This window comes from Pelodiscus sinensis, chromosome 6 (assembly GCF_049634645.1).
Source record: "Pelodiscus sinensis isolate JC-2024 chromosome 6, ASM4963464v1, whole genome shotgun sequence".
NCBI classification, from domain to species: domain Eukaryota; kingdom Metazoa; phylum Chordata; order Testudines; family Trionychidae; genus Pelodiscus; species Pelodiscus sinensis.
The window spans coordinates 3,615,963-3,638,865 of NC_134716.1; the positions used below are offsets into that span (position 1 = coordinate 3,615,963).

Consider the following 22,903-nt stretch of genomic DNA (forward strand, 5'->3'; position numbering starts at 1 on the left):
TAGTACAGGGATCTCAAAAGGAAGCTGAGTTTTGCTTTGAGTGAACTTACCCTGAAATGATGCAGCTAGGTCAGTGTCTGTAATGTTTCCCTGAGCTTGGCTTGTGCGAATTTGCATGTGTTCCTTGCCAAAGGTGCTGGGCATGGCAGGGAATGTTCCTTCTAATCTTTTCATGCATGTGTGGATTTTCCATCCATGTGTGGAATAAATGTTTATGTGCATTGAGGCATGTGCAGATGTGCCCCACCAGCAGAAACAAAATGTGGCTGTGGGCACTCTGCTAATCAGCTGGGTGGCATTTGAATCTCCCCTGAGCGGCTGCACAAGTGCACAACTTTCAGGGAACGTTGATTGGGATCTTGGCTTTGTACAGAGGAGAATTTCATTGTTTGACTTGCAGAATTATAGGACTTTCCCTGAAGTATGATACCTGTGTGATATCACAGTTTGAAAATGCTGTCACTTTTACTACTCTTAATTCTGTTTGATTCTCCTGTAGAATTGCTCGGATGATCCGTCAGGAAAGAGGAAATGCTCTGCTTGTTGGAGTAGGAGGTACTGGCAAACAGTCTCTAACTAGGCTTGCTTCTCATATATGTGGGTACAAATGCTTTCAGATAGAACTTAGCCGTGGTTATAATTACGACAGTTTTCATGACGATCTGAGGAAGCTGTATAAGATGGCAGGAGTAGAAGACAAAGATATGGTTTTCCTCTTCACAGACACACAGGTACGTTTAATGGGGCAACCAGAAATGCAGTTGGCTTTATCATTAAAATGTGGTGACATACACATTAACAAGCTATTTATTTTATATGGTGTTTCTATGGAGTAAAAAATGTGTTAGTGAGGTTAGAAGCTTAAATCAAGAAATATAATCTTAGATGAGGTGATTCAGAGGAAGGAAGAGGAGAGTTCTTGGTAGGAGTAAATGAAAGAGCTCCCTCCAGCTTTGGAGAATTATGGGAAGGCAGTACAGGAAGAAGGAAGAGAAGACTTGAGATGGTAAGTTAATATGGTGTCAGACAGGAAGAGTGGGCCAAAATCAGGACAGGACCAAAGATAATCTTCTGAAGGGGAAAGGATGAGCAGAAGTGAAAAATCAAGTCAATAGAGCTATTCTGAATTTCACCAATTGAAGATCTGCTCCATTGGTTTCTTTTTCAAGGCACTTAAAAAGTAGAAAGTGATTGATGTTAGTGAAAATAAATGATGTGATCACATAGGATGAAAAAAGGACAGGTCGTGATCAGAAGCTAGAAGTAAATAATTACGCAAAGGAAGATATTCTCAGTAGGGAAAAAAATCAGTGTTTATAATGTATATACGTTTGTTGTATCGGTTTACTTACCATAGAAAAGTGTTAAACATTTCATACTGGAAATAGAGCAGGGCATCTAAAAATACAGGAGTAATTTCACAGGAGTTTAGCCTCTGAATCGAGATTCCATTGGTATTACAGCCTGTTGGCATTATCGGCAGTTTATTGCTAAGTAATAGCAATAAAGTCTCAATGGCTAGATGAAAATTAGAAAAATGACAGAAAATGTTAGGGTTATGTTGCAAAGTGACTCATTCCACTCTCTGGAGAGAGAAGAAATTGCATCTACCTGCTATTATGCTCCCTGCATGAGAGGTCAGAGTATACACAAAACCAGCAATATTAGCAATGAGAGAGACCTGAATGCGTTAGGTTCCTAATATATACACCCTATAAAAACTAGACACCTGCTTGTGAAACAGAGGTTGCTAGGTTTCTGGTAAATATCTGAACATTTACAATAATTATCAAAAATCTCCTTTGGTTAATCTGAAAAGTTAAGGGCTGGTTTCCACTTGCCAGCCTTACATCACACAGAACCCAGGCACCCCTGCACATGCAGCTGAGAGAGGACAAGGGCATCTTGGGAACAAGGGACAGAGAATGGGGCAGGGACCAAGCTGTGCTCCTTCACCTGGCAAAGTGGCAGCACTGCGATTATCTGTGAATCAGAATGTGCTATGCCGGTGAAATACAGTTGGAGAAAAAGACAATTCACCTGTTCAGGAGCAGCTTCTTCTGTTGGTTGGTTAGCAGATGAAAATATCGGTCCTCTGTCTGAACACAAAACAGACTAATATAAAAGTAGTAAAGTGAACACAATAAAGTTGACCACATGACAAGATCCTACACACAATAGTGGTAACTTTGACAGACCGAAATCAAACATCATACGAAACAGTGTGCGTGAATCAGATTAGAGGCCACATGTTTGTTAAGACTTCTGGGCATAGGAGAGAAAATAAATAGGGTTCATATTTTGATGTATCTGCATCACCTATTTAACAGTGAAGAATTTTCAAATGCATTTTTTTCAATTAAAAACATTGAAGTTTCTACTTACAATTTTATAGTTTTACGTATTCATCACCGTTATTTTTATTTTCCTGATTTTCTCCATGTTTACACTTACAGAGAACGTACATATTAGATTTCATATTAATTAATGTGTATAAATTCTTACCTGTAGATTGTTGTAGAGGAGTTCTTAGAAGACATAAACAATATTCTCAATTCTGGGGAAGTACCTAATTTGTTTGAAAAAGATGAACTGGAACAGGTTCTGGCCCCTACCAGGCCCAAAGCTAAAGAAGCAGGAATACCAGAGGGGAACAGAGATGAGGTAGGAGATATATTGTAAATATAAATTCATTGTATCGGAAAACATTGGAAATAGACATTACCAAAGTTCTTATTGTCAAAGAATTAAATATATTTTAACACATGCCTTTTATCTGTCTCGTATTTATCCAGAAAATATAATGTAAAAGAAGAGAACATGACATTTTGTTTACATTCAAGAAAATAAATTTCCAGGACTTTCAATAAGTACAAGTTGAACCTCTCCAGTCCAGCACTCTCTGGTCCCTTAACATCTGTGGTCGGGCATGATATTAGTTAGCCGGATGTCCACTTATGGGTGTGGTCAAATTTCCTGTGGCCCCATAAAGTTTGTTTACAGCCTCCAGCCCTGGCTCTCAGTGTTCTGAGCTGTTATTTAGCTCTGATTTACCCCTAAATATCCTCAAACAGCCCAGTAAGCAGTGGGAGTGTTGGTAACGCTCCTAGGCAATATTGACCACCTGTGGTCCAGTAAATTCTCAGGTTCGGCACTAGTCTCAAGTTTGGCACAGGTCCTGAGGGTGCTGGACTAGAGAGTTTTAACCTGTACTTCTAGTCTGCCATGTGTGGACAAAACATTCATATTCTACCCTTGGACAGAAGAGTGCAGCTGGTCATAGATAATTTCTGAGGCTAGCTATAGAGGTTGAAAGGGCCTGTTAGATCATTCAGCCAAAGCAGAGTTGTCCCACAGTTTACTCTGAGCAAACAACCTCATTGTCTTTATTTTTACTGTTCGCTGTGAGAACCTGTATGTTCTTTTCAAACAGGTATTTCAATACTTCATTAGCCGAGTTCGTCAGAAGCTGCATATTGTCCTCTGTATGAGTCCTGTAGGAGAAGCTTTCCGAGCGCGATGTCGGATGTTTCCATCCCTGGTGAATTGCTGTACTATTGATTGGTTTGTGCAGGTACGTACTAAGATCCACAGAGTAATGACTTTGAGATGTCTCAGAAATAAACATTGTTTTGATATATACTATGTTATAAAATATCAAGTACAAATCTAACCTCCTGATTGTCATCCTGGCTTACATGGCCTGTGTGTTATTTTTCAATGATAGTTAATCCTGAGATTCTTATTAATTAGAGTATCTTAAATAACTGATTGTGGTTTCTACTCCGCTGATAACATATTGGATCTTGGCCTCTCCATCTGTCTGAGACATTTGACAAACTAGAAGCAGCTGAGACTTGTCCACAGGCCTCAGGGCTTAACATCTTTACAGTCTTTGACCAGATTCTTTTCCTCTAGTGGTGCAGACAAAGCATCAGTTCAGCAGTCCTGCTTTATCCCTTGCAGCCCTCATGTTACAAGCTGATATGGGAGCAGAAGCCAACAATTCCCTCTTCCCCACACCATCCATACTCTTCACTGTCCTTTAGAGGACTCAGATTTCTAGGGCTTTGCTGTCTAAATGAGACAGCATGCTGATTTCTGTTTGGTCCCCTCTCCTCAGTCCTGGGACAGCAGGCCAAAGCAAGAAAGCTGAAGGTCTAGGTGACCTGGGGTGAGACACAAAAGAATCACTGCCATGATTTCTTTCAGCCTGCAGACCTTTGCTTGGTCATGTGATGGGGTTCAAAGTCTACATAGCTTGTAGGAATCACTAAATCCACCCCAACCCACCAAGTCTTACCCAGAAACATCCCATCAAAGGCTGGCTAGTTTTCATAGCAATAGGCTTATAGAATTCACAGGGCCGTTTCACAACTTTTTTTTAATACAATGTAATCTTTCTGCAGTGGTCCAGAGAAAACATCTAGTTTGTATCAAGAACTTACCATATTTCACCAGAAATGCTGGTTTGGACCATGATGAAGTGAATGACTGTTCTTCTGATCATCTTTTTCCTTTTCACAGTGGCCCAGAGAAGCACTTCTTTCGGTATCCAGAACATTTTTCCTGAATGTTGACCTTGGAAGTGACGCGTTGAAAGAGAAAGTTTCAGTCATGTGTGTAGATATTCATATGAGCGTGACGGAAATGGCAGATCGATATTATGCTGAGCTGCGGCGACGCTATTACACAACTCCTACTTCATACTTAGAATTAATCAACCTCTACTTGTCTATGCTGGGGGAAAAAAGGAAGCAGCTGGTCTCAGTAGGTTTGATTTTATTAAACAAAAATCTCTGCTTATTGCGTCTCAGAAATGTGTCTTACTTCCCCTCGGATGCTTGTATTATTTTACCTTCAAAGTGCAGCATCTTCAGGGTTTGCGATAAGTAAAATGGCTTGAAATTCTTTTGTAGTAAACCAGCTCAATTTGACTTTTCTAAGCAGTGCGTATTAAAATAAGGCATTTCTGAAGTCTAATTTACTTTCTACTATTTGACCTTTTTGCTACTGTTTTGCACTTCAGTCACATGGAAAATGAAAAAAAGGGGAGTCATTACACTTCCCCCATCTCCTGTCCTAAGACTAGATGCTCGGGCTACAAACATTTCAGAACAATGATTAAATCGAAGCTAAAGAAAAATAAATATTTTTATTGATTTTTGTTAACCTTGTATAAAAAGATTGCAATAATATTCATGTTTGTAAAATGTTTCATTTAGCAAAAATCAAAGTTGAGCCTAAACTTCTGGCATCTTTTGTTTCTTAAACATGATCATGTATGCCAATTTTCTCTTTTGTCTGTATAAATACTGTCACATCCATACTAACATAACATTGTTATTACAGTCACCCTTAAAATAACTTTCTTATACAAATAATTTATAAAATAATTTATAACTGATCTAAAACTTACAGCATGTTAAAATATATGTGTACAGATTTGAACCTCTCTAGTCCGGCACCCTTGGAACCTGACTGGTGCTGAACCGGAGAATTTGCCAGGCCACTGGTGGTCAGTATTGTCTAGCAGCATTACCAACACTCCCACTGCTTCCTGGGCTGTTAGAAGACATTTGGGGTATGTCTAGACTCCATCCCTCTTTTGAAAGAGGGATGTAAATTAGACATATCGAAATCGCAAATGAAGCTGGGATTTGAATTTCCCGTGCTTCATTTGCATAATTGCACCACAGCATTCTTTCAAAAACACTATTTCGAAAGTGAAACCCTGGTCTAGATGCAGTTCTTTCATAAAGAAAAGCCATTTTTGAAAGATCCTGTACCCCTCATTTTTTGGAGTTTAGACTTACCCATAGGGATAAATTAGAGCTAAATTACAGCACAGAAAACTGAGAGCCAGGACTGGTGGCTGTAAACAAACTTTATGGGACCACAGGAAAATTAGCCACACCCATGATAAGTGGACATCTGGCTAACTAACATCATGCCAGACCATGGATGTTGCTGGACCAGAGAGTGCACAACTAGAGAGATTCAACCTGTAGCTAAGTTTATATTTTTATCATGTTAGAACTTGTTGGAAGTACAGTATTTGGAACAAGGACAGATGTACTTTTTAGAGTTGGTGTTTGGGAAAACATAATTAAGTATGCAAACTGTTTTTATTGTGCTTCAGGCTCGGGACCGAGTGAAGAACGGTTTGTCCAAACTATTAGAGACGAATGTGCTTGTAGATAAAATGAAATTAGATCTCTCAGCATTAGAGCCGGTCCTTGTAGAGAAATCACTGGATGTTGAGGCTTTGATGGAAAAATTAGCAGTGGATCAAGAAAATGCTGATCAGGTACAAAGAATTTCCTTGTAATATTTATGAGCTAATGTGTGTTACTGCTTAGAAATTCATAGATGAAGGAATGGGTATAAAGATTAATAATTATGGGCTCTATGCCATCCTCCTAGATGTGACACACTGGCCTAAAAGTGTGGAGCTGAGCCTTGGCAGGGACTTCAGGAAAGGAAAGGCAGATTGTGTCCTGCTTTTCTATAAAAAAACATAAACAACGAGTGGTCCTGTAGCACCTTAAAGACAAACAAATATAGACAGTATCACGAGCTTTCGTGGGCCTCACCCCCTTCTTCAGATGACAAATATGGAGCAAGATTCACAGACGGGCACAGAAACCCTAAAAATGTCAAGCAGAAAAGAGGAGAGAGGGGGAGGAGGAAAAAAAAGGTCAATTTATAGTGTCGGTAGCTTCTACCCATACAAACATTTCTTCTATGGAAGCAACAGAGTCTATGCAAACCTTTTCCATGTTTGTTAATGCTGCTCCAAGAAGCGTTAACATTGCTTGTGCACTCCATGACACACATCTTGGGGGGTACAGCTGCTGAGGTGGGGCCCGTGACAATACAGCCAGTGCAAGTGGTAGGATAAAGCCAGGGCACCAGAGGGCTTGATCTGTCTTTGCAGATCCTTGGCCTTCACTGACCATTGCCCCTCAAAAGTAATGGGATTCTGGTATCTTTCTCCAGTTAATAACTTTCCTCATGTGTCAGGACTGGGGAAGCTTTCTAATTCTAGTTTGCATGCTTTATGCATAAAACCACAGAAGTGAGTGTTAAGGAAACCCATTAAAGAAATATGGACAGAACAATTACATCACGCTTGTATTTTGAAACCTTTTAACTTTGAGGTTCGCCGAGTTGTTCAAGAAGATGAAGCTATTGCAAAAGTGAAAGCGGAAGAGACTCAGGCAATTGCTGATGATGCTCAGCGGGATCTGGACGAAGCTCTCCCGGCTTTAGAGGCGGCAAATAAAGCTCTTGACTCTTTAGATAAAGCCGATATATCTGAAATTAGAGTTTTTACCAAGCCTCCGGATCTTGTCATGACTGTAATGGAAGCAATCTCCATTCTTTTAAATGCAAAGTAAGCCATTCAGTAGTATTTTGTTTTAATTTATCTTAATCCATCATTTGTTGATCTTTTTCTTTAGTTTTTTTATTTGATTTTCTTCCCCCTCCCCCCAGCTCTTCTGTAGTGAAATGTTTTCTTCACATTTAACAGGAAGACTGCACTCGTTGGCTACGTCTACACTGGCCCCTTTTCCGGAAGGGGCATGTAAATTTCATCAGTCGTCGTAGGGAAATCCGCGGGGGATTTAAATATCCCCCGCGGCATTTAAATAAAAATGTCCGCCGCTTTTTTCCGGCTTTTAAAAAAGCCGGAAAAGAGCGTCTACACTGGCCCCGATCCTCCGGAAAAAGTGCCCTTTTCCGGAGGGTCTTATTCCTACTTCGAAGTAGGAAGGGCACTTTTTCCGGAGGATCGGGGCCAGTGTAGACGCTCTTTTCCGGCTTTTTTAAAAGCCAGAAAAAAGCGGCGGACATTTTTATTTAAATGCCGCGGGGGATATTTAAATCCCCCGCGCATTTCCCTACGACGACTGATGAAATTTACATGCCCCTTCCGGAAAAGGGGCCAGTGTAGACGTAGCCATGTGGAAGGCAGTTTTGGTTGAATCAGAGCTTTGTCTCTTTGACAGCAGTAGTCACAACTGCTTAGCTTTGCTTTGTGGGTCTCTCAAGCACTATACTTTCTATACTCTACTAAGACAAATTGTATTATCTACCATGATGTGGTGTTTACATTTATGAAAGAGATGGGCTTGAACCAAAATCCTAAGTCAAAACACTCCTGACTTTTGGGCAAATTCAGATCAAGCTTGGCCTCTATAATTTGTAATTGGTCTAGTTCTCACGAGTGTGCAGGACTAAAACCTCATGTCAAACTTTGTGAAGTTTTTCAAAGTATCTAAACCAGTTTTGAACTTTTTCAAAGTTTCAGAACCAGTTTCAAACTTTGAGTCTTGGGGTCCTTTGCTAATTTATAGTAACAGATCATGTGTACCCTTTTTAACCAGAAAAAAGAGAAAAAAGAGACTAAATTATAGGGTTGCAATTAATTTTGCATGACATACTATGCGCATGTCTTTGATACAAGGAATTATTTTATAAGCATGTCCAAAAAAATCCTTAATGATAAAACTGGTCATCTCTGATACACTTGCATCAAATTCTAGTAGCATAAAGCGTTGGTATGACTCGAGCAATAGAGCAATTAATGCATGAAGAGTATCTGAAGATCAATAAGCTAGCATAGGAAAATAATGAAAAGCCCTATGCTAAAATATGGATAAACAATCCATATTTCAAAAACTGAACATTTCACAGGTCAAATTCGCCCTTTTACAGAATATTTTTCACTTAAAGCGTAAATACCATTGAGTATTTTACTCCTAACTATGGATATGAATTCTTGATTATATATAAGGTAGTTTTTCTTTAAAACAAATGTATTATTTAATTTGAGATTGGGTTACTTTTTAGTAACTCTCTTCTCTCTTCTACTGGGAGAATTTCTCACTGAGCTCTTGAAGACTGCTTTTTGAACCATTAAGACACTGGTCATCTTATTTTTCGCTGATGATTGTTTCCTAACATATCGTGTCAGTACAAGTCTCTCTTGGCCAGATCTTCAGCTGTTCTGAATTGGCATAGCTCCAGGCACCTCAAAGATGCTACATGGATTCTCACCAGCTGAAGTTCTGATTCTCTGAATTCCAAGGTGATGATGGGTTCTCCATACGGACCACATCCAAAATTTTTGACTACGGTGGCTTTGCATTTTCATATGAGCCAATCCAGATTTGTACAAGCTTGTCTCTGAGGAAAGGCCAGATTCCATGGTTTTATTGTGAAAAGAGGTTGTTCCTTGGCAGGACCAAACCAGACCAGAAAATAATATGGTTGTTGGAGAGAGAAATAAAGGCTGAACGCTTGGGTTAAAAGATTGTCTCAGGAGAATAAAGTACAGACTCATGCCTGTGGTGAGTCAGCTGGAACTTCAGTGTCAGAGAGCCTAAAGGATCCATTCTTCTAGAAGTAGCAAATTTGCCTACACAGTAGCTGACATCCACCTGAAATTCAATTCACACTTTCACAAAGCACTAGTTTCTTAGCGCTAAGTGACAATTTGGAACAGCAAAGCTACAGTCTCACTGTGTTAGCACTTCTTAGCCTTCCTTGGGCACCTTAGCCCTCTGCTTACATGTGTCCTGCAGAGGAGATCTAGTCTATAGGATATAAAAATGTAAATGATGTTGCTATGATTGTGGACAAGCTCTTCGAAACACCCTACAAAGCAAGATGAAGGGGCCTGAAAAGCATCATCTAAGATCAAGTTCTCAGATCAGGACTCTGTCTCATTCTGTTACTGTTATTTTTTTTTTCAGGCCTGACTGGGCAGCCGCAAAGCAGCTCCTTGGAGATTCCAATTTCCTCAAAAAACTTTTAGAATATGATAAAGAAAACATCAAGCCCCAAATATTGCTAAAGCTTCAGAAATACATAAATAATCCCGATTTTGTGCCTGAAAAAGTAGAGAAGGTGTCCAGGGCTTGTAGGTCGATGTGCATGTGGGTGAGAGCCATGGATTTATACTCTAGAGTCGTCAAAGAAGTTGAGCCAAAGAGGCAAAAGTTAAACGCTGCACAGGTTTGTGTCTATATTGCTAATGTCTTATTAGTTAGAATAACTCAGATGAGGTTAGTTCACAGCTCCTAGGATTGCCAGTCATGGATCAGGGCCCATTGTGCTGTGTGTTGTACACAGACCAAAAATCAGCCCCTGCTCCAAAGAGCTTCTGATCCAAGTAACAGAATTTTTTTCATCCAGGATTGTTGTTTTAACTCTTTGGGCCAAATCCAGCAGACAGTGGTGCCCTGGATTGCTGCACTGCTCTGCTCCAGAAGTTACTTCTCATTCCAAGGATCCTTTCCCTGCGGTCTCTAAAAGTGCTGAGTTAAACATCAGATGGGCATTCCATTCGGGTGGTAGGATCGACAGTTAGGTATTTGCACCTGAATTTGCCGCCTCGTTCTTCCAAGACTGACTAAATACAAGTCATCTGGGGATGAGTTGTCAAAGAGCTGTGGCCCCAGGGAGACTTTCCCCAGCCTTCAGTCCTGTGTCAACTGGCTACAGCAGAAACTAGAAAGACTGGGAGTTTCATAACTTACTCCCTAGACAAGTGGTAGAGGCCCTCATTATGAAAGTGCTATTTTTTAACAGGACACAAATGTTCTGGTTTGATGCTGCATTTTTCAAAAGGCTACTTATAAATAGGCATCTGAATAAGTGACCGGATTTTCACAAGTCCTCGGTACCTGCTGCTTCCATTGACTACTGCTCTTCTGAAAATCGGGCCACCAGGTTTGAAAGCCATGGCCTAACTTTCCTTACATTCTTAGGTGGAGCTTGATGCTACCATGGCTACCCTACGAGACAAGCAAAGGAAATTGAAACAGGTGGAGGATCAGATCCAAGCATTACAAGACCAGTATGAAAAAAGCCTGGAAGAAAAAGAGAGCCTTGGTAAGTGATTCCTCTTCAAGTCATTAAACCGGTCAATTAGTCTGTCACGTTCATGATCCATTAGCTTGCCCTGATCCAGACAGTCTCAGACTGTACACAAGAGCAATACGGTGAATATGCACATCAGCAGAGCTCACTGAAAGGGTCGAAAGCCTGAGGTACTAGCACGCGATCTCCCCGCTGTTTCTCTGCTCATGAGGTCGTGCACCATTGTGTGTCCTGAGGTACTCAATGAACAGGCCAAAAAGAGGTTTGCCAGGAAGTCACTGTAGAACTTCAGGTTCGGATAAAGGGTAGAAGTTGAAGAAAGCTAAGATAGGAAACAAGGCAAAAGTTTATTAGGAAAAAATGGCTTTTTGCAGAATAATCACAGCCCAGTGCTTTTATTGCTGTTTAGCAAGGAATATGGCACTTACCCAAGCTCGTCTCACTCGTGCTGGAAAGCTTACAGCTGCCTTAGGAGATGAACAAGTTCGGTGGGAAGAGAGCATCAAGAATTTTGAAGGCGAGATTTCCAACATCATAGGGAATGTATTCATAGCAGCTGCTTGTGTTGCTTATTATGGGGCTTTTACAGCACTTTACAGGCAACTGGTGAGTGGAAATAATCTCCATTTCCTTTTCTTTCCTCCTTAATGTGGTGCTTGTGAAAGGTACCAAACTACCATCACTGTAGAATTGCTCTAACCACTGAACAGATCCGATATGGACCGGACCCCCACAATTGCAGTAATGATCTTCAGCCAAATTGTCCACAGAGTCCATATTCAGCCATCAGGGACAACTATGAAGAGTTTACACAGGACCTGTCTATTCTGAAATGAACCAACGATGCACTTACTTGTCCCCTCTAAATAGCCAAGCAGTCGTCCAATCATGATAAATGTTGCTACCAACTAGTGTCCAACCAGTTATTGTTATTATTCCCTTTAGGTAATATAATCTCCTATGAACTTTTTTCTACAATTAATCGATCTCTATCTCAGCTGATAGATTGCTGGATCAAGAAATGTCAGAATCTAGAGATTCCCATCAATCCAGACTTCAGTCTAATAAACATTTTGGGAGATCCCTATGAAATTCGCCAGTGGAACACGGATGGGTTGCCACGTGACTATGTATCGACTGAGAATGGGATTCTTGTGACTCGAGGGCGACGCTGGCCACTGATGATTGACCCACAGGATCAGGTGAGTACTACTTGCAAACTGCTGATGCGGCTCCCTTTCCAAAAATTCAACTCATCCACAAGTGTTTGTACTGCACAGTTCTAATGCGGACACCTTTTTCTTTGCTGCTTTGGGACCAGACCCTCAGCTTGTGCAAATAGGCCTACTCCAGTGGGGCTACAGTGCTTCATGCTAACTCAGGATCTGTCCCCTACATTTTCAGTAAGCTCTGCTCTACGCAAGGGAGTTATTTCGAAGTAATCAGCGGAGCGTCCACACCACCAAATCCTTTATTTCAAAATAACGTGCTGGTTATTTCAAAATCAATACTCCTGCTTTCCTCGGGGAATAACGCTCATTTTGAAATAGTTACATTCGAAATAATAATTCCCAAAATAATTTATTTCAAAATAACTTCCTAGTGTAGACACACCTTTAGAAACCAGCGATTTAAAAAAAATACCACAAGTTCATCTCATTCCAATCCAAATTGGAATAGATTTAATACTATGAATAGAGTACTATGAAACTTTACTGCAAGGTTTTTAATGATAAATAATGTGTGATCTTAGAAACCCTCCACAATACAAAAAATGTATGATGCCTTGATGAGAGATGAAAGAGATGAGAGAGAAGTTGTGTCTAGGAATGAGTCACAAAGATGGCTGAAGCCATGAAAGCATTTCATACAATGAAAGATTGTTGTTGTTGTTTGTTTTATTTAACCTGAAAAAGAGGAAAGAAAAACCAGCTTATACCTGGCTCACAATTTGTGGCCTTTTTTGTGCTAAAATTTAAACCACATGCTGTTGTGGTTATCTGAATTTCCTTAGTCTAGTGTTAAATGTCCATAGACTAACAGCCAATTTTATTAGGCAAAAGCCCTCTGCACGGTTCACTCCTTTTCCCTAAATTGTGATAAGTGGAAGAGTTAGGTGAGCACAATGAAAGAACTGAGAATATAATTTTACAATTTAATTTTTACACTGAACAGATTCCAAGTCTAAATTGACTATCCACGGTGGCTGGATAGGTATTTCTTCCTTCTTCACTCCACCTGCAGCACCATCCTTTTCTTTTCCTCAGACATTCCTGGTCTGGTGTCCTTGTTGGAAGAAAGAAGCTGCCGACTGAGCTAGGAGAATTATGGGTGGGTTAGATAAGCACAGTCATTGTTCCTTCCTAATGCACAGCCCATCCTAATGGGGATGAGAAGGAGACCAATCCCCCTCTCTCCACACCAGCATTGGGTGCACCAAAAGAAGTAATCTGCACCACACAGTGTAAAATGCCACCGGGAGCTGGTAGAGAGACAGTGACCTCTGATATACAGTCCCTCTTAGAGCTTCCTTTAGTGGGTGCTGCCTCATACTACCTCCACAAAATGATTCTGTGCTTTCAATAGCACAATCTGGGCCTTTAAAGACCAGGGAAATACCAATAGCACCAGCACAGTTGAATATCACACTATGTCATGTAACAGCCATAGATTGTATTTTCTGATGATGCTTCTGAAGAGTGGGTGCAATTAATTTACTTTTACTGATCGAAAAAGTGGTCTTAAGAATTGGGCTTCTGAATATTGAGGTAAACATGCTAATAAACTTCCTGGTTAAATGGGACACTTAGCAAATCTTGGAGATCACTCTCTTATTTCCTACACAGGCAAATCGATGGATAAGAAACAAAGAAACAAAATATGGTTTAAAGATAATTAAGCTCACTGACTCTGGTTTCCTGCGTACTCTTGAGAATTCAATTAGATTGGGTCTCCCTGTTCTACTAGAAGAGGTGTGTATCTTACAATGATAACATACGTTTATGCATGAATTTCTGACTATTTTAATATGTTGGAATTAGTAGATATTGTAATCAAAATTTTCATCTATGAACTTCAATTTTTTCTGGCCACAAAATCCCAGAATCACTGCATAATATTTTCTAAAATGTAGATGTATTATTCTTTCCAGAGAAATGTCAACTAAAAGCAAAGAAATCAAGCCCAGTTCAATAACTGTGGCTATTTGAAAAGTCTAATTTAAAAAAAACTCCAGGATATTTCTCCCTTTTTGAATAGTGTCAGTTAACATCTGGACTTAGTGCATGTGCCATCACATAACCCTTTCAGCAGCATGCTTGGTAGGGATGCAGAACTTCCTACCAGGCTGTCTCAGCAGAGATTTTAACATGGACCACAAATGGACGATTCACAGTTCATTTCTTGACAGAGTATTCACCCGATGGATGACAGCAATATTTCAGTCAGTTATCACTTCTGTGTTTTGCACCCATCCCTTGTTTTTTCACTGCCTGTTAATCTCTCTCACATGGAATACACACAGAGACCCTCGCTTGAAAAAATGGTGGACAACATCATCATCACGTTCTAAATGAGAAAGCAAGTCAGGATGAGATTTTCACATAAAAGGGACACAAAGCAACATGGTTATGAAATTTTTGTCTACCCCATGGCATTACCCTTTCAGGTGTACATATGGCAGAGATCCCAAACACAAAAATTCTAAGCAGACGACTCACTATCATACACAAATGGTTCATAAAAGAATAATTGGTTTGCCTTATCTTCACACAGTGGAGGAGTGTCTCTCAGGGTATGTCTATACTACAGCACTAATTTGAAGTAACTTAATTAGAATTACTTAATTTGAAATAAGCTAATTTGAATTAGTGCATCTAGACCTAAAAACTAATTCGAATTAGCATTTTGCTAATTCAAAATAGCATGTCCACATTGAGTGGACCCTGAACCGAAGTTAAGGCTGGCCGGGACCAGTGCCGGCAGGGCATCGGGTTAGGACTTAGAGCGTGGAGCTGCTGCCTCAAGCTAGCCGAGGACTGTGCTTAAAGGGACCCGACCCCCACCCCGGACAGACAGTTCTCAGGGTTCCCCACTTGCTTGTCTAACTCGATGAGGGACAGCAAAGCAGTCCTGACTTGGAGTGCCCTGAGTGCCCACACTCGGCACATCACAGCACTCGGCCATCAGCCCGGCTGCACTTGCCGCAGGCTGCCATCCAGAGGGGTCAATCTGGGGGCTGTCAGGATCCAGGAGGCCCTTTAGGAGAGCTTCCACCCCGAGGAGCCTGCAGAGCCCCCCAGTCCTCCCCATAGGAGGCTCGTGCCCCATTCCTCCCTCACCTCCTTCCACTTACCCCTCACTAGCCCCCCCCCCCTTCCTGATGTAAAGATTAAAGGATACGTGTTCAAAAATAGAAACTCTCTTTATTTAACAAAACTGGGGAGGAGGGGATTAACTTCTGGGGAGACTGGGAAAAGGAGGTGGGAGAGGGGAAGAGAGAGGGTGGGAGAGGGGAGGTAGAAACCTGGGAGGAGGGAGCTGGAAGGGGGAAGCCAGGGGAAGAAGGAGGGGAAGTATAAAACTATGGTACGCCATATCTTCAGTACTGTATACAGATGTGGTCTCACCTCAAAAAAGATATTTTGGCCTTGGAAAGGGTTCAGAAAAGGGCAACTACAATGATTAGGGGTTTGGAACAGGTCCATATAAAGAGAGATTAAAAAGACTGGGACTTTTCAGCTTAGAAAAGAGGAGACTGAGGGGGGATATGATAGAGGTCTATAAAATCATGAGTGGTGTGGAGAAGGTGAATAAAGAAAAGTTCTTCATTAGTTCCCATAATATAAGGACTAGAGGATACCAAATGAAATGAATGGCCAGCAGGTTTAAAACTAATAAGCGAAAGTTCTTCTTCACACAGCACATAGTCAACCTGTGGAACTCCTTGCCACAGGAGGCTGTGAAAGCTACAACTAGGACAGAGTTTAAAGAGAAGTTAGATAAATTCATGGAGGTTGGGTCCATGGAGTGCTATTAGCCATGGGGTAGGAATGGTGTCCCTGGCCTCTGTTTGTGGAAGGCTGGAGATAGATGGCATGAGATAAATAGCTTGGTCATTGTCTTCGGTCCATCCCCTCCGGGGCAGCTGGTGTTGGCCGCTGTCGGCAGACAGGCTACCGGGCTAGATGGACCTTTGGTCTGACCCAGTACGGCCATTCTTATGTTCTAAGCTTAGGGCTCAGGGTCGGGGGTCTCACTGGACCAACTTGATTTTCATGCAAACCTGCTCCTGGATTCGCAGGTGGCCTTTGGTGGCCAGGCTGGCAGCTATCCTGCCCTAGACGGCCACATTCCTGTGCTTAGTGCAGAGGTTGTGGATGTTGGAGGCCTCCCCCCAAACCTCGATGAGGTCCACGATCTCTGCACTAGACCAGGTGGGTGCCAGCCTCTTGCGGCCCCGGGCAGGCTCCCTGAGCCACCAGCCTGGTCCCGGGAAGAGGCGGAGGGTTGGGTGGCAGTGGGTGGCTGGCTCATGCCGTGCCAGGTGCAGGGTCTGCTGGCTGGGTGCTGGCAGGCTTGCAACTGGCACAAGCACTGTAGCCAGCCTGTGCCCCTCTAAGGGCTCTGGGGCTAGGAGGGGGGCAGAAGAGTTTCCCTGGTTTGGCCCAAAGTGGCCACCAGGGCATGCTGGGAAGGGCTAGCCTCCCACTAGTTAGAATTAAGTGGTTACACAGCCCTTAATTCGAACTACTTAATTCGAACTAGGCATTAGTCCTCGTAGAATGAGGTTTACCTAGTTTGAATTAAGCGCTCCGCTAGTTCGATTTAAATTCGAACTAGCGGTTTGCATGTGTAGCGCCTATTAAAGTTAATTCGAACTAATGGCTGTTAGTTCGAATTAACTTTGTAATGTAGACATACCCTCACATGGACCTTTCTGCAACTAAACAATATGGGAAGTGTTGGTTCTGTTCAAGGGAGGGACAATCCCCGGGTCCAAATCAGATATGTTTCTCTTTCCTTGGACCCCAGGTCTGTTCTATAGTTTCTCTCCGACTTCTTTGCTCCCAAATGTAATAAACAATATCATGCAGTAAGGCTAATCCTGATAACTCCAGCCAGGCTCAGGCAAGATGGATATGCAAATCTACACAGCATTTCACTATGACTATCCATAATTGTACTTCTCATCCTGGATCTGGTCTCTTGGGACCTGCATGCGAAACTCCCAACACATCATCTGACAGCGCAGAGGCTTTGTGGTTGATGTCTCTAGAAAGAGTCTGTTTTTGTACTAGGGAGGAAATGTTTATACACAGTAGGAGAAATTCCACTAACTCCAAATACCTGTCAACGTTTAAAAAAAAATTCTATATGGGCACATTAGCAACTCCCATCACTGACAAATCTCAGATTCCAGACATACTGTTAAACAATCATGTCGGTCGCTGAGCTTTCTTTGAGTACATCTACCATCCATCCATCCTCCAGTAAAGGGTTCTTCAGTATTCTTTTGTCTGATGAATACATATTGCTAAAGGGTTTTACAAGAGTTTTCCCACGGAATTAGGTAACCATTCCCACTAGGGATCTGAATCTAGTTTTGGCAGCATTTATGGGTTCACCTTTGGACCCCATGTCCACTTGCCCTTTATTTCAATAAAATCTATTCCCATTGCTGGTATGTTCCCTAAACCACATGCAGAGCAAGTAAAGCAGAGCAAAAGATGCATTTGTGGGATGCATGCAGAGTTCTTTCAGTCTATCTTGACAGAACTACAAACTTCAAAAATTTTCCTAAACTTTTTGCCACGTTACTGGGTGAAATTTAGGCATAACACATGCCACAGAAGTCAGACCAGAGTGATCCCTTCTGGCCTTAAAATAATTGAATCTCTAGTAGCTGTGTCTTGGGTAGAGGTCCATAGTAAACTCAGAAGAAATTTGCAGTGAACCAACATCGGTATAACTCTTTTGTCTTTCAAAAGTCACTGTAAAATAGCTCCTCAGGCTTCCATCAAAGCCTCCTTTGGTAAGAAGATGTTTCGTGTGTTTCTCTCCATCAGAGCATGCATTATTTATCTGTATACTTATCTTTTTCTTTTCCCCTCTCAGAATCTTACTACAGCCACTTCTCTGAGAAAAGGGTCACTGTATATGGTAGGATGTTGGAAGGGAAAACTGTTACCTTTTAAAAACTATTTTCCTTGATTAACATTTTCACTAGTCAGTCACAGCCCAAGAAATACATTCATACCTGAATGGCATGTTTGCTCTGGGAGCATGCTAAAAAATTCATTCAGACCTAAGTGAAGTTGGAGTTTGAATTTCGCCGACATTAACCTTGTTTGAGAAATTATTTATACACTATAGATTTGGGAGTATACAACCAGGGGCCCGGCCGAGTGAATAGGTTGCTAAGCAATGAGTTCAGCTTCCTAAGATGCCAATGCAGAGGGGATAGTGCAGAGTAAAGGACTAACAGAGTTGTTAATCACACAATACATTTTCCATTCTGCTCATCCAGCATCGATTATGCCATAGGAACTCAGTGAGTTTAAGCTCAGACATCCCTCGCCAGAACATAAGATTTTACTGTTCCTGAATAATTCAGTATCGAGTTAATTTTTAAATTTAAGACTCGCTATAGTCTTGTTACTCTGCCCGGCTCAAGTATGCTATTTTCCCCTTTCACAAGCACTAAAATCACAAAGTATCTGGGGCTGCGACCCATGTATCACGACAGGGGTGTCACAGAACTTTAATCAGCAGGAATAACTGTCCAATTTATGAGGTACCCAGTAATTTAAGTGACAGCAACACACACAACTAATTGTTCAGAAAAGAAAAAAAAATACACACATGTGAATTTCCACCAGCATCTGTAAACAAGCTGTATTCATTGGCATGATGCGTTTAGCACCGGAATCTGATGGTTTATAACCCACTCAGAATTCAAAGGCGCATTAATAAATGTACCAAGATCCACCTCAAAAAGAAAGTCCCATTCTTCTCCATGAGCATGTGTGAAAAAAGCGCACTTGGCCATCTCTGCTATCTGATCACCCAGAAGCAAACACAGATCCAGTGGAACCCCTAGATCTTCACGTCAAGTGACGAACAAATAGTCATCTCCTCTAAACCAAGGGATAGATGTCATCCTGGCACTTTCCTGGGACTGAATGTTATATTCCTCCACAAAGAATGTAACTCTGTGCTTAACTACAGGTTGAACCTCTCTAGTCCAAAACTCTCTGGTCCAGAAACATCTGTCGTCCAGAATTACTTTAGCTAGCCAGATGTCCACTTTTCATGGGCGTGACCAAGTTTCCCGCAGCCCCATAAAGTTTTTTTACAACCACCAATCCTGGCTTTCAGTGTTCTGTGCTGTTATTTAGCTCTAATTTTCCCTTAAATGTCCTTTAATCACCTAGTAAGCAAGTGGAAGTGTTGGTAATGCTGCTTGACCATACTGACCTTCTGTGGTCTGGAAAATTCTCTCGTTTGGAACCGGTCAGGGTGCCAGACTAGAGATGTTCAACCTGTACTTTGCTAAATAGGATTGATGTAAGCACTCGCTGAGGTGTTCTGTTGAATTATAACTCTAATTTTGCCTAGTTTACTGTTTCTGATTCACACAGTATGATGATTTTCGGTCTTGACTATACCCTGTCAGAGATATAGGAAGAACATGGCATCTGGGCCCATAATACAGATAATAAAAGGTAATCAGAGTGGATAAAATAATCCCATTATTGGGCTCAAAACTGTCAGTTGCTGACACTGAAAGCACATGCTAAAGTTAAGACAATGTGTATAACAGGATTGGGCTACAGTGCTCAGCATTTTCAGGGATTGAACCCAGTAAGTTTTCAGAAAGTGGAGGGTGTATGTATCTTTCCCATATTTCCCACAAGTTTGGGAAATAAAGTTTTCACTAGCATTCTGTTTCTACAGGACATGACTAGTTTTTAAATGTGTCATGGCTCTTTTTTTTCTCCCATCTAACAAACCATAAGGAAACATGGTTGGACATATGCAAATTACATATAGTGAGTTGGGAATTTTGTGACCAGGAAAAAAAATTAGGCCTAAACCCTGCAAAGATCTTGGCATCTATGTAACTTTATGTACCTGCCTAGCCTATTGGCTTCAGTGTGGCTGTTCATGTGCATGAAATTATGCATGTGTTTAAGTTTTTGTAGGATCAGGGCCTAGTTGTATACCTTCAGTTCTCATGTTAGTAAAGACTATTTTCTCATATTTCTCTGCATTGTTTTCTATGGGTTGAACCTCTCTAGTCCTGCACATTTGGGACCTGACCAGTCCCAAACCAAAAAATGTGTCAAATCACAGGAGGTCAATATTGTCTAGCAGCATTACCAACACTTCCACTGCTTACTGGGCTCTTAGATGACATTGAGGGGTAAATTAGAGCTAAAGAACAGCACAGAACACTGAGAGTGGCTGTAAACAAACTTTATGGGACTGCAGGCAACTTGGCCACACCCAAGATAAGTGGACATCCGGCTAACTCAAATCATGCTGGGTCACAGATGTTATTGGACCAGAGAGTGTTAGACTAGAGAGGTTCAGCGTGACCTGTACATAGACACCCTTGTATTTGTTTTTACATTGTCCGAATTCTGTCGCATCACTGATTTGTGCTTTCAGCTCTGCAGTAAAACATGTAGGTTTTTTCCCCTCCTTTACAAAACCTGCATAATTTGGAGTGTTTCATATCAGTGGAATTTGGGCATCTAACTTGATTAGGCTTCTTTGAAAATCTGGCCATATCCTATAAAAAAAAATAGAAAAACAGATAATAAATAATAATAAGAATATTATTGGGACAATCTTTTTTTGTTCTGTGTTTGAGAACACCATGCACAATGGAGCCCTGGTCCATGACTGGTGCTCCTAACCACCAGGATAATGCAAATAACAAATAATAATCATTCTCGTCTCATAGATTGGATAGTGTTAATTCAGTTTTGCCTTTTATTAATGAAGCATTCCAGTTCCTAGTTAGACGTAGAAAATACCTGACATTTTGTTTCTTTTTCTAAAGCTGAAAGAAACCTTGGACCCTGCCTTGGAGCCTGTCCTTTTGAAACAGACCTTTATTTCTGGTGGGAGAACACTTATTCGCCTGGGAGATTCCGACATTGATTATGACAGAAACTTTAGGTTTTACATGACAACTAAACTACCAAACCCACACTACCTTCCAGAGGTATGCTGCAGCATTCTAAATGAATATCCCACAAACCATGATATTATTAGAAAGATGTTAGCAACTTCTGTTGGCCCACATTATTGCAGACCTTCCTGAGTCTCATCTGATAGCTTTTAGAAGGAAAGTTGTAAAGCAAGTGAAAAATAAGAAAAAATGTCCTTTCATCCATGAATGAACATAGCACAGTAAAGTCCAAGGTGGCCCTGCTCTAGTCTATGTGATAACATTCATGGACCTATCAGCTGTTCTGGCCAAGAGAGGTTTGCTTCTCACTCGGTCAGAAGGGGTTTCCTAGGGAGTGTCTGGAATCTCCATCCCTAGAGGTTTTTAGATCGACTTGCCTAAAGCCCTGGCTGGGACAATTGCGTTGGGGTTGGTCCTGCTTCGGGCAGGGTGTTAAATGTGATGACTCCTGAGGGCTCTTCCAGCCCTGGGATTCTATGATTCCTGCTGCACTGCATCACCAGGGCTGAGTCCTGCCTCAGGGCTCAATCATTTTGTTGTATCCCGTATCGGAGACTCAGAATACAGGGCCGCTAGGGACAGGTGCTGGGGGTCTGTTGTTAGAATCCTGTATGGGGAGTCTTGCAGAAGATCCTGCACCTGGAGAGGAAAGTTCTGTCAGATGGCTTCTCTAGTCAATATTAATAACACAATAATAATGATTTTCAATAAAAACTCTCCTTCACGATTGGGAAGATGAATGGCATGTTTGAAGGCCTAATGTGGTTTCTTAGGAGATCCTGCTGTCTGAATGGAATTGTTTCATTAGTGGTTCCTCTGAAAATCTAATCCTAGTGAGATCCTCCCTCCCTGAACCGCACTGCAACACGGGTAGCACAGCTGGTAGGTTTTCCTAGAAAAATGTACAGCTGTCTATCCCTTTCTAGACAGAAGTAGGGTCTAGCCAGAAGCTGGAGGGTGTAGGACTGGATACCTATGATGTAATTTTTTGGATTAAGAAGGTACTTCCAGGCAACTGACACACATTTTATTTCATAATTCGGTTTTATTTTGCTCCTCTATTTTGTATTTATAGGCTAGATCATCCACTTTCCACACACAATATCAGCTGTTACTTTAATTTAAAAGCATTTGAATATTAGGCAATCTAAAGGTAGAAACCCAAGATTGCCTAAAGGTAGAAACCCAGGTTTGAAAAGATGGACTCTGAGCTACCTGGACCGGGGTATATGGAGACCTCTGTTCAGATGCTGGTTCAGATGTTGACTTGGAGTGTGACAGTAGTTGTCGCCTAACCCCTCTGTGCCTCAATTCATTTTACAGTGCAAGTACATTAAAGCTACCCCAAACAGGCCTCAGAGTCTGAAGGAATAACAGCTGGAGTGGAAAGCAAATATTTAGAAGTCCTTTCTATTCCAAAGTGAAGGCAACTGGCCGTAATCATTCGTTGTTCCTATGTAGCACTTTCAAGGCATGTATTATTTACGTTCTCAGTGAGAGAGACCACTCCATTCTTTTTCTTACTACTCAAGCTTTTAAGTAATTCAAGCTGACTTTCAGAAATGCTGATAACCACAGCTCCAGTGGAAGCCAATTGGAAATGTTGGTGCTCAGCACTCCTATAAATCCAGCCTTGAATATTTAGATCAGCTTATGTGATGAGGCACTTAAAATGCATACGAGAGTCAACAGCTGCACAGAGACGCAGGCCACATCCCTCTTTAAGATTACTTCTTAAAAGTTATCACTGCTTCTTACTACACATGCACCAGGCTACTTTTCAAATGTTCAAGACTTTTGTACTTT

At 41.4% G+C, this 22,903-nt stretch overlaps 1 protein-coding gene across 5 annotated transcripts in view; it reads left to right on the plus strand.

The window, feature by feature from the left end:
- DNAH6 (dynein axonemal heavy chain 6) overlaps nt 1-22,903 on the plus strand; it is a 145,513-nt gene that overhangs the window by 76,971 nt on the left and 45,639 nt on the right. For all 5 annotated transcript variants that reach the window (XR_012904573.1, XM_075931311.1, XM_075931313.1 and 2 more), the window contains 12 exons: nt 500-731; nt 2,512-2,664; nt 3,434-3,574; nt 4,528-4,770; nt 6,143-6,310; nt 7,164-7,399; nt 9,765-10,026; nt 10,782-10,905; nt 11,303-11,499; nt 11,892-12,095; nt 13,740-13,865; nt 20,966-21,130. Coding sequence is in view for 4 of the 5 variants with exons in the window: in XM_075931311.1 (XP_075787426.1) it covers nt 500-731; nt 2,512-2,664; nt 3,434-3,574; nt 4,528-4,770; nt 6,143-6,310; nt 7,164-7,399; nt 9,765-10,026; nt 10,782-10,905; nt 11,303-11,499; nt 11,892-12,095; nt 13,740-13,865; nt 20,966-21,130 (2,251 nt within the window). In the remaining variant the exon portion in view is untranslated. The remainder of the gene's footprint in view (nt 1-499; nt 732-2,511; nt 2,665-3,433; nt 3,575-4,527; nt 4,771-6,142; nt 6,311-7,163; nt 7,400-9,764; nt 10,027-10,781; nt 10,906-11,302; nt 11,500-11,891; nt 12,096-13,739; nt 13,866-20,965; nt 21,131-22,903) is intronic.